The sequence below is a fragment of the Megalobrama amblycephala genome, linkage group LG6, assembly GCF_018812025.1.
Source record: "Megalobrama amblycephala isolate DHTTF-2021 linkage group LG6, ASM1881202v1, whole genome shotgun sequence".
Lineage (NCBI taxonomy): Eukaryota > Metazoa > Chordata > Actinopteri > Cypriniformes > Xenocyprididae > Megalobrama > Megalobrama amblycephala.
This window is the reverse complement of record NC_063049.1, coordinates 30,212,043-30,227,280: the sequence shown is the minus strand read 5'-3', so window position 1 is coordinate 30,227,280 and position 15,238 is coordinate 30,212,043. Positions and strand designations below refer to the sequence as shown.

The 15,238-nt window shown below is 37.1% G+C and overlaps 1 protein-coding gene across 5 annotated transcripts in view; it reads right to left on the bottom strand.

Moving 5' to 3' along the window:
- The window catches only part of si:ch211-168k14.2 (phospholipase D1), a 28,288-nt gene that overhangs the window by 2,909 nt on the left and 10,141 nt on the right, over positions 1–15,238 (bottom strand). For 2 of the 5 annotated variants that reach the window (XR_007185335.1, XM_048193845.1), the window contains exons 11-24: positions 14,862–15,011; positions 14,516–14,599; positions 13,589–13,670; positions 13,325–13,435; positions 11,097–11,306; positions 8,201–8,426; positions 7,835–7,963; positions 7,505–7,630; positions 6,749–6,867; positions 4,443–4,556; positions 3,948–4,058; positions 628–713; positions 412–525; positions 38–87 (exon numbers count right to left, since the gene is read on the bottom strand). Coding sequence is in view for 3 of the 5 variants with exons in the window: in XM_048193845.1 (XP_048049802.1) it covers positions 38–87; positions 412–525; positions 628–713; positions 3,948–4,058; positions 4,443–4,556; positions 6,749–6,867; positions 7,505–7,630; positions 7,835–7,963; positions 8,201–8,426; positions 11,097–11,306; positions 13,325–13,435; positions 13,589–13,670; positions 14,516–14,599; positions 14,862–15,011 (1,712 nt within the window). In the remaining 2 variants the exon portion in view is untranslated. The remainder of the gene's footprint in view (positions 1–37; positions 88–411; positions 526–627; positions 714–3,947; positions 4,059–4,442; positions 4,557–6,748; positions 6,868–7,504; positions 7,631–7,834; positions 7,964–8,200; positions 8,427–11,096; positions 11,307–13,324; positions 13,436–13,588; positions 13,671–14,515; positions 14,600–14,861; positions 15,012–15,238) is intronic. The other 3 variants (XR_007185336.1, XM_048193847.1, XM_048193846.1) reach the window with 2 other exon arrangements.

Below are 15,238 nucleotides of genomic sequence, written 5' to 3'. Positions count from 1 at the left end.
AGTCTAGATTTATACTTCTACATACTAGTCTACTTACTCACACATTTGAGCCTCTCAATAATGGAGTGCTCCCCTCTGCACATTGTCCTGTAATGGAGAAAAAGAGGTTTCATTTCATCTACTTTCTGTCTTGCACCAATCACGTGTCTTAATTCTGCCTCCACCCCGACCAATCACATTGCTCGCTGAGCCCCAGTTACCACAGAATCCTCTCTGCTCCCCTTATCTAGCCTAGTACTGAGCCTCCAAGCTGGGGTTGTAATTGTCTCTCTGTAGACCGTGAGTAGTGGGGTCCGTTGTTTCCACATTACACACGTGTAATTTGCTGCAAGCGACCGTTCGGGCTGCATTTTTGCCCTTAATTGTGGCAATTTGGTGATTACAGAAGACGCATGTTTGGAGGGTTATTACCTGTAATTAAAGTACATGATTGCTTTGATGGCTTGGCCCCCCCCTGACGAGATGTCACCTTCAAAGCCGGGCAGCAGGGGCATCACCACATAGACCCGAAAATTTTTCTTCTCCCTGTGGTCGAGTCATAAATGGAAATGAATTGTTGTGAGTTAGTTGTGCCTTATGATGTTTTTGTTCAAGTTCATAAAGAGTGTATCTATTGTCACGATGCACCTGTACGCCCGAAGGATCCTCTCAGTGAGTGCATCTCCAATGCTGTTGTGAATGGATTTGTCAGCACAACTGATGAAGAACTGGTTCTGAGAGAGATAAAGAGACAAAGGGGAGAAGAGAGAGATGATGATTGAAAAAGAGATGCAGTGAAAGTGTTTAAATAAGACTAAACATTGAAAATATGGCAAAAGAACTGCATCTGAAGCATTATGCAACAATCACAATATCATAAAACAGGGTTCCAGATCAATTGTTTATTAAAACTTTTTAATTTTAGTTTTTTTTTTTAAACAAAATGCATGATATACGTATTGTTTTGGTCAGCAATATTTTTCTTACGCTCACCAAAGCTGCATGTATACTGTATGATCAAAAATGCTATAAAAAGAGTAAATATAAAAAATAATATTCTGAAATATCATTACAATTTAAAATATGTTTTCTATTTTAATGTTTTATAGAATAGAAATTTCAAAAGAACAGCACTTATATGAAATATAATTCTTTTGTAAAATCACTAATGTCTTTGCTGTAAGATTTTTTTTTAAAATGATTATTTATTTATTTATTTGGTTATAGTTTACAATAAGTTTTCATTTGTTAGAATTACTTAATGGACTAAGAATGAACAAATGTTCTACAGCATTTATTAATCTTAGTTAATGTTAATTTCAACATTTAATAATACATTATTAAAATCAAAAGTTGTGTTTGTTAACATTAGTTAATTCACTGTGAACTAACATGAACAAACAATGAACAGTTGTATATTTACTAATGTTTTAACTAATGTTAACAAAGATTGATAAATGTATTGCTCATTATTAGTTAATGTTAGTTAATACATTAACTAATGTTAACAAGTGAGACCTTATTGTAAAGTGTTACCATTTGTCTTACTTATTCTGAAAGAAATGAAATCTTTCTTAGAAGCAGGGTCATGTCTATAAAGTGACCTTGAGTATTTAAAGGCACAATATGTAAGATTTTTGGATTAAACTATCCAAAAGACACTAGAAAAATGTTATATATTTTGTTGACTTGTGTTCTTACATTATCCCAAATGTTTCCAAGAATGTTTAAATCCAGAGAAATAAGCAATTTTATAACCACGTCCGTAAGTCGCCGTTCAATGAGGCGTTACCCTCGATTTCCGGGTTTTATTTTGTAGAAACCATGGAAGCACCAATGACGCTTTAATATATTATGTGTTTTGTGGATGCATTCATCGACAGAAAACGAATCATGTTATATAGCTTAACACAGTAAGTTTTATTGTTTAAATTTCGTTTTCTTGATTTACAGCTATGTTTTACCATGCCTAATACTGATCTAGCTTACTGCAGTGTGCAACAAGTGTCTCATAGCAGCTGCCAAGTGAACGCAGAGTAGCACTATAACAACTTTCAACACACAAATGTATTTAATATGATAAAACAGCACTGCTTTATCCCACATGCAAATGACAGGAAGAAGCAGAAGCGGTGACTGTGGCATAATAAAAGTTCTACTGTTCTCGAGACCTGTGTCGCGCTCGACTCTCATTATCAATCGCTCCAGCAGCCCCGTTTCTGCTCTCACAGCACTCGGCCCTGCTCTGCTTTATACTACAGTAATGTTAATGATCTCATCCATGAACATGATTTCTGCTCGAGTCCCATCCCGATTCTTTTCCACCGGCAGCAGACGTGAAGACAACACATCCCATGATTCCGCAAAATCAACGCATCATCAAGCTACGGCTTTGTTTTGAATAAGCGACCTCTGGCTGCGAAAATATACATATTGTGCCTTTAAAAGGAACAATAAATTAAACATACAAAGAAATCTGCCCTGATATGGTTACATAACACTGTTGTTGTTTAACATTTTTGAAAGGCTTTTTTTATTTTATTTGAATAACAATAATATACTAACTGGGTAAATAAAATGTCATAACATTTATGTATGGTTACTACGCCCCTAAAAAAATAAAAACCTTTTCCTCTGCTCTCAAGACACGGCATAGGCCCAATCCCAAATTGTGCAGCTGATGTGTATTTGTGGTCAGTGTTGGGGAAAGTTACTTTTAAAAGTAACGTGTTACAATATTGTGTTACTTCCTTAAAAAAGTAACTAATTATGTTACTTAGATATTTTTATTGAAAGTAATGTGCTACATTACTTTTTCTCACCTGGGCTGGGCTTGGCTTGCTTGTTTGCTTGTTTGTTTGTTTGTTTGTTTGTATGTTTTTTTCAAAACAAAAGTTCTGTTTTTGGCAAATGTACATGTAAATGCCCTTTCACACCAAAAGTGAAATGAATAAGCCTCAGGCTGAAGGAAATGCAAATTCACACCTGTGTACAGTAGAGGGCGCAGCTCAAACAAACCTTTCAGCTGTGCTGCCATTCTAGATTGCAGAAGAATTGGATGCAGGAGAAGAAATTTCAACACTCTTACTTCAGCAATGAAAAAATAAAATAAAAAATAAAGACAAATGTGATGTTTAAAGGGATAGTTCACCCAAAAATTAAAACTCTGCCATCATTTACTCACCCTCAGGTTGTTCCAAACATGTATGAATTTCTTTCTTCTGCTGAACACAAAAGAAGATATTTTGAAGAATATGGGTAACCAGACAGTTGATGGGCCCCACTCACACTACAGTGTGGGGGAAAAAAGTACTATGGAAGTCAATGGGGCCCATCAACTGTTTGGTTACCAACATTCTTCAAAATATCTTCCCTAACCCTGTTCAGCAGAACAAAGAAATTTATACAGGTTTGGAAAAACTTGAGCGTGAGTAAATGATGAGAGAATTTCACTTCTGGGTGAACTATCTTTTTAACTAGTCATTTTTCTTATTTGTATGGCTGAATTGGATCCTCAAAGGTCAGCAGCAAATACATAGGTCAATAAAGTATTGTATTTGTATTATTTAACATATTTTATTATTGCAGATTTGCATAATATTTCGAGTTTGCATTTCACTGTTTTTATTCATTTTGAGGGATACTGAATCTGTTTTTGTGCAAGTGAGATGAGTAAATGCATGCTCACATTTAGCTAGAATTACAATCACCATAATGTTCACACAGCGCACACAACACCTCTGCACCTCACTCCTGATGTCTTTCAACACGGGGACAGGAGAGGTGTCAATGAATAAATGGGAAAACAAAGTAACTTGCGTTACTTATTTGAAAATGTAACTCAGATATTTTTAATAGATACATTTAAAAGTAATGCGTTATTTTATTTGAAAAACGTAATCAGATTACATAACTTGCGTTACTTATAATGTGTTACTCCAAACACTGCTTGGGGTTATGTATTTTACCTCTATGTAGATGAAATGTTTGCTGTTCTGGATGGCTGATATGTAGGCTAAATGAATCGACTCCTCATGGACCTTTGACCCAATAGACCACTGGCACACAGATCTCAAAACCTTGTTTTAGTTTGTTTAGGGAAAAAGGAATAGAATCACAATGAATGATTATCGCAAAACACACATTTCTCTAAATACATATTACTGCAAGCTTGGATTCTGAAAAATCATGGATAACTTAATGGCCCAGTTTCACAGACAGGGCCGAGCCTAATCCAGGATTAGGCCTTAGTTCAATTAGAGCATCTAAATAGCTCTTATGAACGTTCACTAGAAAAAAACATTACTGGTGTACATCTTGAGACAAAACAGTGGCACTGACATATTTTAAGATATCAGTACAAGTTGCTTTCAGTTAAAACAGCTCAAACATGCATTTTAGTCTAGGACTAGTGAAACTGGGGGAATATTGCCAGCACAAAGCAGGAACTGTAGAAATATCACCTGAACGTTAGCCTGTGTGGATTTGCCGTCGTACTCAGCTGGCACCATGGGTGCGGAGAGAGACTTGGGCATGAGGCAGGGGTAGCACGTCACCCCCGACCGCTTCTTCACCAGCTAGCAAATAAAAGGAGAGTTGATTGGGATCAGACAGAATGCCCGATGTTGACTCCAAAATCACACCCCTAAAGAGCGCTAATTACTGTGCCACATCCAGATAGCCTGTTGGGCTGACCATCAACCCCTGCCTGGTACCTCCACTCCCCGGAGACAGAGCACTTGTTTGAGGCTGAATAAAAGTCTCTGTTTAGTCTTAGACAGTGCCGCTGATTACAGTAAATTGATGGCCATGTGTGTGAAGGTTTTCCGAAACTAGGTTTTTAATGGCTATTGTCCTAACTAGACTACACTCAGACTGTTTTCAACTGGGCCCGGCACATGGTTCAAAGGTCGTTTGAACATGAGACAATCTTTGTTTCCTGGGAAACAAAGGAAAACTATGTTGCCACCCTCTACCAATTATCTACATATGGAAGAAACAATATTTTTTATCATTTTCAATGCTTTCCATGATATTTGGTCACATTAAAAACGAATGTGTTCTTGATTCATCTAGACTTTCTGAAAAGTGTTACTAAAACAAAGCAAAAAAAAAAAAAGATTTGTTCACATAAGTTTGAGTTTCTTTGGAAGTTTTATTTTACTTGACGTTTTCACCCCTCTTGAAGGAAGTGCTCTTGGTGCAAATTAGCGAGCTGTACGCCATGTCAGCTTACACTGTGGGCAAGCGGTAATCTGGGCTGTGTGGTTATAAACAGATGGTTCTCAGGCAATTAACAACTGGCATAATGTGTTGATTAAAATCCATTGAGTCCTGATGAGGGAGAACTAACATTAACTCTGCTCACGGGCTGTTGGCAGCTGCCCAAGCGATACTTATAACTCCAGTGACCTTGATAGTGAATCACATGTCTGAATCACCACACTTCTAAAAAAAAAAAAAGCTTAACTTAAACTAATTCTTTTTTTTTTTTTTTTCTTTGTATTACAGGTACTGAACATAAGTGTTCAGTTAAAACACTGATCATACTGTTGGATATGCTAATTCTAGTTCGGTGTTATCAGTAAATAATAGCAAGTAAGTTTAGCACAGGTGTACAAATGCATTATTATTTGTAAATAAATGGCAAATAAGACAGATGTTATATTTAATAAAAGGTTAGATGATAAGATGCTGCAGGATAATGTATATATAAAAAGTCCTCAAATATATCTCATAACGCCTTCCACACAAAAATCACTTCCAGGATTGTTCCCACTTCACAATACTTTCTTTGTTGTGAATGTGACAACTGGTGTTCCCTAATCAACAGCAAAAGATATAAATGAGACTAGTCTGTCTTTGAGCCGTAAATTCTCATTTCCACTAAACACCTCATCAGAGGCATTCAGCTGGCTTTTGTTTGTCCTCCTCTGCCGCACACACACACCTGGCTTCCTCTCCTTTAATTATTCACCAGCAGAGTGTCTGATCGGTAGCCAAGTCTGAAATATGACTGGCATAATCCAAAGGAAATCATACAGGCCTCAAACCAATTCAATTACTGAACAATCAAAGTAAAAAGGCCTCTAATTGCTCTAAAAGGGGGCTGAGAGTGCGGGCGACCATTGAATGCTGACGGCATTCAGAACAGGACACAATGAGCAACTGCAGGGGGTGCTAAGCTCAAGCTAATAAAGATGGTTATTCAAAAACACTTGAGAGAGGGTGGAAACCTCGGCTTCATGCATGCGCTCTGATCTTTAGTTCTTACAATTGGAGTTCTGAATGGAGGTGGTATTTGTGCACCTTCTAACCGTTTAAAAAAGCAAAGTTTTCTGGACATTCAAGAAGACATGCTTTATAGTTACACTGTATAGCAAACAATGCAATATGTTGCCAATACACTTTGTAACACTCTATTATAGCACTTTCAAATGAAAAACTCCGCCAGATGAAAATTACGTCGCTCAGAGGTTGCTCTTTCAGCTCAGCGGGTTCTCATTTCTGATGTTTTACTCAAAGGTTTCTTCCAAAATTGTTTAAAAAGAGACACAAATTAGTCATTTAGGTAGAGTAAGAGTACAGCTATAAAAATAACGTACAGCTCAGGACATTTGATCTTGAAAGAATATGATGCAAATATCTTGACAATTCTGAGCACAGTTTGGGACATCTTTTCTGAAACTCTAGAGAGTCTTTTTCTTTAATTTTATTGTTGCACAAGAAAAACACAAAGATTGCCAAGAACATATCTAATTCCTCTTACCTTTGTAAAGTTCCACCTCTGAACGAAATGCCGTGCAATATCTCTTGCAGCCTTTCCATGAACCATCACCCCTATATCATGCCAGGGCATCCGAGGTGTCTTATACCTGTCAATGAAGTCTTAACCAGAGAAAAATAAACAACAAACAGCTGTTATAATGCATAACAACATTAACCAAACCATTATACAGAGATGACAGACGGGCCTTTTGAAGGCATCCCAGTGTGGTCTTTCTCTTTGACAATGCACAACCATCTTAGAGTATTTCCCTACATTCATTTCTCAGACTCCTCCATTCTCCTGCTGTGTCCTACCTAGTTGGCACTATGTACAAAACCAGGACTTCACATTTACAAAGCAGAGATGCAAAAATAAAGTTATCTCCCTCTGGCAAGAGAATAGAGCTGGGAAAATAACCACATACTGACTACAGAATGGGATTGTTGGAAAAGACTTCTATGTCTTCTTTTCCTCGCTCCTGTGTTGGAGAGATTGCTTCATTTGATGAATTTGACTTAAGATATCAAAGAATGTGTAGTGTAGTTGTCATTTTTGCCTTTTTTGTTTGCTAGTTTGTTTTTTGTCTTAGGGCCTAAAGCTTCACTGTTTCGGGAAACACAGAAATATGAATGTGTCCTGATATTTTTGTAATGCAAAATAAATCAGCTGAGGTCTACATTTAAAAAGTAGAGATTTTGGCTGTGGTTGTGATATTACAGATATGCACCAGTCAGGTTTAATTCAACTGTTCCGTACCGTCAAAAGGCTTGTTGAGTTTGACCCAGTCTTTGAGGATGAAGTTACAGTAGTCTTTGCCGTGCCAGAAACGAGTCTCTCCACAGAGTTCAGTACTGCCTATGTAACTTCTCAGGGAACTGGTCTCTAAAACAGATTGACAGATGCACAACACATTACACAGATGTAGCAATTCATATATTTATAAACTCATGAAGATTGATTAGTTCTCATAGCTGTGTCATTCAACGTCAGCTTCAGTGAACGAATAATATGAATTTACTTATACTGGTTTTATGTATCAGTATATGCATGTCATACAGATGTGTTTAGTTTCGTGTGTGTACTAACCGTAAGGCAAAGGGAGAGAGTGATGCAGGCCGAGAGAGTACGAATCGCTGGAATGTAGAGACAAGCTCTTGGTGTAACATTCCCGGGTGAGAGGAGTCTTGGAATTAAGACTATTCCTACTGTGATGTTCTACACACAAAACACAAACACAGTCTCGGTTATCCAATTAATTGCACCACTATGTAATTTCTGCACCTCTGTCGGCACCAGAACAGCAAAATTAACTAGAAAAATAAAGTTTTAAAATGCTAGATAGATATCTAGATATATATATAAAAAAAATTAAAATAAAATAATTAGAGAGTATATAAAATATAATCATATCTATATAACCTGGAGTCATTTATTTTGTTGAATTCCTCTTACTGAACTCTGTTCCATCAGAGCTGTGGCGACTTTTCTCTGAGGGCGTTCTTAGCAGTCTTCCTCTGTTGTTTTCTCCCTGTTCCTCCTCTATGGGCAGGGTGAAGCTCACACAGATCTCACCTGGATCCTCCACTGAGACTGAATCTCCTCCTTCTCCAGTCTGACTTTCTTCAACTATCACATTAAACTTCATCTCCTCGCCCTCCTCCACTGTGGCAACTGACTGCTACAGAACAAAAATCAACACATGTATAAAACATAGATAAGACATGTTTTGTTATTTACTAAGCTCATACTTGCATCCCAATAATTCATGTATGTACCAATAATATTGCTGGTGATCAAAAATTCATTAGGAAAAATTATACTATTAGGTTCATACAACTGCTGTGGACAGGAAATTGACACAAACTCCTCCTGTTCCATAGTGCAAGTGTTGTGGGCAATATTAGCCCCCCAAAAAGGGTTCAGGGTTCCTACATCTTTTAACAAATGAATTGTGAATGAATAAAAATATAATTAAAATGATAATAATAAAATTAATTTACATTTAAATTAAAAAGTTTGCAGAAATTGCACTCACACAAGAAGAGAGTTAAAGTATTTAAAGCTTTAAAGGGATAGTTCACCCCAAAATAAAAATTATGTTATAATTTACTCACCTTCATGTCATTCCAAACCTGTATGACATTCTTTCTTCTGTGGAACATAAAAGGAGATATTTTGAGAAATGTCTCAGTGTTTTTTGTTCATACAGTGGAAGTCAGTGGTTAGCATCATTTTTTTAAAATAACTTTTTTTGTGATTCACAGAGGAAAGAAAGTCATACGGGTTTGAAATGACATAAGGGTGAGTAAATGATGACAGAATTTTCATTTTTGGGTGAACTATCCCTTTAACTTAACTAGAACATTTGATTTCACTTTGAAAATATGACATTTATCCCATTCTTAGATGTTAGTTTTTCGATTATTGTGGGAACACTGATGCTCCACCACAAATATTATACCATCTGGGCACCTTTGGTGTACTATTTTCAAAATCTCACATTTATTGTATGCAATGTCTGGGATGTCTGTCTGACTTGATTCTAACTGTTTTTTTTTTTGTTTGTTTTTTAATGGATGGAGACATTAGTCTAAACTCTCACTGGTGCACAACAGAGGGCCAAAGAACCAAGATCATCTTTTCCAACACACATTCTAAAAAATTCAACAGTGAAAACTTCCATGTTATCTATATATGGCTGATATATCGGGCTAGCTGTCAGCCCGCAGTACGCAGGGAGCGGTAATGGCCACCCGTGCAGCATCGGTCCAGGGAAGCTACGACTTAAACGATAGTGTAAGTGACTCCAGTCTGCTGCGCGGAGTCTGAACGAGGGTAAAATGCCCTCTGATGTGTGAGAGTTAATGGCTCATGGGGGATCATAGTGCCCTCGACTTGACAAATGGCAAATGTCAGAGCACTATTCTCCTGGTGGGCATAATTTTATTAAGTGCAAATATCACTGTGCTCCTTAGGAGACGTTTTGAAAGGTTAGACCAACAGCTGTAACAGTTTCATGTATATTAGCAAAGATTTTACAGTTGAGAAGCCCCGCATTGATAGATACAGTCACTCAAGCATGCTAAGAGAAGCCCCTTAGTAAATGCAATAAGTGCCTTCATCTGAAGGGTTCAAATCATGTTTATTTAAAAGCTCAGACCCATATTTAATGACACAATGGCAGGCAGGTAGGCAGCAGGCCGGGAGAGGTGGCATATAGACGAAATCAAGCTCCCATTTAGTGGCCCCAGTCATTTGTTGACTCACTCATCCATGTAGGGCCTTTATGTTTAATGCAGCTCTCTGGGGGGAAGGAAAGGCCCAGCGAGAAGGACTGGAATTATCAACCGCAGGCCCTTCAAGGGTGCCCCAGATGCTCCGTAATTGCAATTTTACGTTTGTTCGTTGGAAAAAGAAAAGAATAAGAAGGCAGAGGCCCTGAATCACCAGCCGCAAAATCAATCCCAGTAAGCATACAACTGAAATGCAGTCTGGACCAGTCCTTTATGCTCACCATTGTTAGAACAGTTATACAAAATATAAATCACTACAATTGTAATTCAGGTTAGCCGTCAATGTTTTTAAGTATAAATCACAGATTAATATGATTACTTCATAACATAATACACAAATACGTAATGTACCTGACATTTTGCTTTAAATGTTACTTGCAATATACTGATTGAGTATTTTCTGTAAAGCTGCTTTGAATCAATATGTATTGTGAAAAGCGCTATATAAAATGTAATTGATTTGGTGCATTGGTTCACATGTTTAGAAGAGGTTTTAGCAGGCTTCTGTCAGGTGTGTGTTGACTTCCCCCATTGAGTTCTTTGACAGATAGCAGAAACACCCAGCTGGCAATAGCATGGCATGTTGAAAAACATTGCGTGGCCACTGTGGGCCATCACTCTCAATGGGTCACATTTACAGGAAGTTTATTCCTGTCCAAATCACTTCCGCCTCTGTGAAGAAGCGATATCATCTATTTCTGATTTGCCCTCTCCATGTATATAAATCCTTTTAGGGAATAACAAGGATTAGGTTTTTCTTATTTTTATTCATATTTAAATCCAACAAATTAATCTCAAGGGACTCATCAAAACTTTGTAGCTCACATTGTGAAGCTATCTTTGATTTGAGGGGTTAAATCCATTATTGATCCATTACTGAATAATAAAGATTTTTACATTTTCTAAACAAAATGCGAGATGTGTTTGCTTTGTTTAACTTCTGAACTGTAGTGTATTACAGGAGCATAACGGGTTATGAGATGAATAACTGTATGTAGTATTGTAATAGTGATTTTTGCCTCAGCAAGTACCACTAATAATAGTGCTGGTCTTACATGAGTGAGGCTGGGGGATAGAGCAGGACTGTGCTGAGGGCTTCTTCTCACACTCCCCACATCAGTCAGTCGGTGTTGGGAATCATCCCATCTTCCGTAGGCCAGGTCAATCCCTCCCAGGAAGGCCAGTGACTGGTCAATCACCACCGACTTCTCATGGTGAGCCCAGAGCAATGCTGTGGAGGGCATGTGATCAGGGTGTCGGATGACCTGTCAATCAGTAGAGATGGGCAGCTTGTCAGGTTCCTTTTCTCAAACGAACAAGATATGGGGCAATTCTTTATTAAAGAAGAATAAAGACTGAGGGTATGCTCAGAATACTACATTCTAATTCTTGTATGTTTGTTTTGCACAACACTAAAATACTATTTATACATTCACAAATGTTCAAAGTTTAGGGTCAGTGAGATTTTTGTTCAGCAAGGAGGCATTTAATTGATCAAAAAGTGACTGTAAAACATTTCTAATGTTACAAAATATTGCTATTTCAAATAAGTGCTGTTCTTTTGAACTTTCTATTCATCAAAGAATTATGAAAAAAAATTACTAGGTTTATATTTAGCAGCAAAACTGTTTTCGACATTGAAAATAATAAGGAATGTTTCTTGAAATCAGCATATTAGAATGATTTCTGAAGAATCATGTGACACTGGAGACTGCTGAAAATTCAGCTATTCAGCTAAGTAAATTACATTTTAAAATATAAATTAGAAAACATTTTAAATTATAGTAATATTTCTCAATGTTACTGTTTTCACTGTATTTTTGATCAAATAAATGCAGCCATGTTAAGCATAAAAGACATCTTCAAAAATATTAAAAAATCGTACCAATCCCAAACATTTAAACGGTAGTGTTCATGGAATACAAGTGCTTATGTACTAAATATGTGCCAAAATATACAATATACAGTCAGAACATATATGAATGTGTGGATCATGATCACCTGAATGTTCTTTGATCTATGATGTAATGTTCATTATTAAATTAACTTAATAGTGTGTAATATAAACTCAAATTTTTGTTTTAATTGATTTTTTTAAATTAATTTGTAGTAACTTAATGAAATTTTCTAAATAACTTTGGAAACTGGGTAGTGGATTCCTAAAACACTACATTAAACACTACATTGACTCTATAAGCAATGACTGCACTAATGCCAGTGACAAGTAATATATTACTTTACATTACATTAATTTTACATGCTAAATAAGTTACATTTAGTATGTGCTATGATAGCTGTGGATATTAACTGAAATTTCTAAGATTAATTGGTTCCAGGGCTACAACAAGTAGTTGGAGTGACTTCATTTTTTCAGTATTTAATTTAAAAATTTGTGTTTTTCTTACAAATTTAGTTATTAAGTTCTTCTAACTCAGTATAGTTTGTTGGTTGAACATAATTTCATTCAAAGTTGTCATAACTCAAAAAAACTGATGCAAACAGTTAATTGTTTTTGTTGAGCTAACGCATTACTTTTTAGAATGTAACTTTTGTGAATTAACCAAATTTCCCAAATATGAGCTAAATAAATACAGCGGGCCTTCAGTCAAAAATAACACCACAATGTAGATGGTGTTAACCTTTGTGCGAAGCAGCTGCGTCTCCACCAGCTTTGGCGGAGCCTCCGGAGGACGCCGCCCCTGGCAGGTGTTTCTACACCAGCAGGGCCCAGGAATACCTCCATCCAGCTGCTTTGCCGCACACGTCCTTGGGGTGTGGATCCCAAGCCACTTCCCAGTGTCACTCCTCTGCCCAGACTCAACCAGCGCTCCAATAAGATAATGTGACGGCATGTCAATCACGCAACGGCCTGGGGTGCTACGGTGATGAATACCACAGCGCTATGGTGCCATAGAAGCTCTGTGGCACCAGGGGAGGAGGCAGACTTGCAGCCTCGGGCTCTTTTAGAGACAATCGGCAAGGAAGAACCTGACCATCTTCAGACACAATCCGTAGGGTTCCCAACAGAGTGATCCCCCTCATTCTACTACAGAGGATTTAGGCAACGTCCAAATACGATCTAAGTGTCCGGAGGGGAGGTAGTGGGCACGCTGAGTGCTCTCGTGCTTTCTATAATTTGTTTTGATTGAACCTTAGTTCTTAGAGAGATATGGGTAAACGTAAGAGTGGGAAGCTGATTCGGAGGGACGGGTCTCCTCTGTAATACTGTCATTTCTGGACAGGATTCTGTTTTTGACAATGTTTGACATACTGATCGACTCACCCTGATGTTAGAGTGAAGTCCCATCAGGGTCTTCTTTGTGTACTCGCTGTTGAGACCCATCACTACCTCGACTTCTTTGTAGAGCAGGACAAAGATCTTCACTCCTTGTTGCTGAGTTGACAAAAAACAAAATGTTGTTAAACAACTTTGGAACTGGGAAAACCAAAGAACTCGGTAAACTGCGAGGTGCGACATAATGTATGGATGTGTGAGAAGTAAATTAAACTGGCTGAAGTCCAGATTTGAGCAGGTGTTCAGACTCACTGCTTTTCGCTTGAGGACATGGTCTAATCTCCACATGTTCCCATCTACTACCGGTCGTTTGAGGAAGATTTCTGGGCTTAACCTGAGGGCCATATCAAAACCAATCAAAGCTTTGACAGCTTCCACACAACTTTCATTCTTTATTTCTGTCATTTTAAAGGCATAGGTTTCCCAAAAACTGAATTTCTGTTACCACATATTCAGCCTCACATTATCCCAAACATTTATGGTTTTCTTTATTCTATCAAAGACAATAAGTGATTTTTTTAAGAATGTCCTGGCCAAGGGCGTAGTTTTGGTTTGAACATTGTGGGGGGGTTGAATTGTGAACCATTTTAGTGGAGTCCCAGGACATGGTCCTTCATGAGATGTATTTGTTTGTTTGTTCATTTGTGGTATCTTACCCACACAAAGTAATAGCCTGGTTAACAATTACTTGTTTTATAAGTTATATATAAAACCCTATTATATATTATTTAAGCATTTAAGCATCTGGAACCTTATGCAGTTTGACAGAATTTTCTACTGTCAAAGTGCCATGGGAAGTCATGATTTTTTAAAATTCGCCTCCACGGAAAGTCATATAGTTTCGAACAACATGGTGAGTAAATAATGACAGAAATTTCACTTTTAAATAAAATATTTCTTTAAAAAAAATGGACAGCTTTTTGGTTCAGCAGCTATTGAACCAAACAAATGTTAAAATGATTATCTAATGAAACCAGAGTTCTGTAGTACAAAACAACCTGTAATGTATTCTTTCTGTACATTCTCCTATTTTAAAACATCTCTGTCCATCTTTGACAAAATCATATTTCCGACACAAAAAAAATGAAAATGTTCCACTGGTATGCTACATTAAGAGGTGCGACAGAATTGTAAAAGCTAGGTACATGAAAAGTAATTGTTGCTGATTCTAATCTGTACCACCAGGCTGTGATGAAGATTTCCTCCTTTGCTGCTTCCAGGGCATCAGCTATGGCATCAAAGTATCCAGCTGCGTTGACAAACCTTCAAAGGGAGAACAGGGTACCTCATTTAAGAACTGTGTCAGGGTACTTCACAGAGATTTAAGAGAAAATGTTCTGGTACGTGTTGCTCACATGTTGACATAAAAAGAACAAAGAATAGGGGACTAGTTGAATTACTGTAATATTTTAAATTAAATTGAAAATACTGCACATTCAAATATATTTAGAAAGAATGAATTATGTCAATATTTTTAATTGGAATATTATATTTAAGTAATTATTGTGACTGCATAATTCCTCACCATTTTGAGATAGTGTTTTCTCTAACAGGTGTGAAAGACCCATGGCGGTTTTCCCTCAGAAAGTCCTGTCCAAACATTTGAGAAAACTCGTCTATGGAGTGCCCCCACCAACGAGCCTGCCTGTATGTGGAGCACTTGATAGTAAGAGCCCTGTCAAAAAAGAAAGAAAAAAAAGTTGATTGACACTTGTTTTTGTCACTTGTTTTCAAGTAAAAATCCTTTTGAACGAGATCGATTTATCTTACTTACAGTTATCTTACAATACTGAAAATACTAAGTTTAGTTTTACCCCATTGAAAAACTGTTTTTCATTGTTTCAAGCAAAATCCAGTAAAAAATATGATATATATAATAAATAGAATTTAATGAACACATTT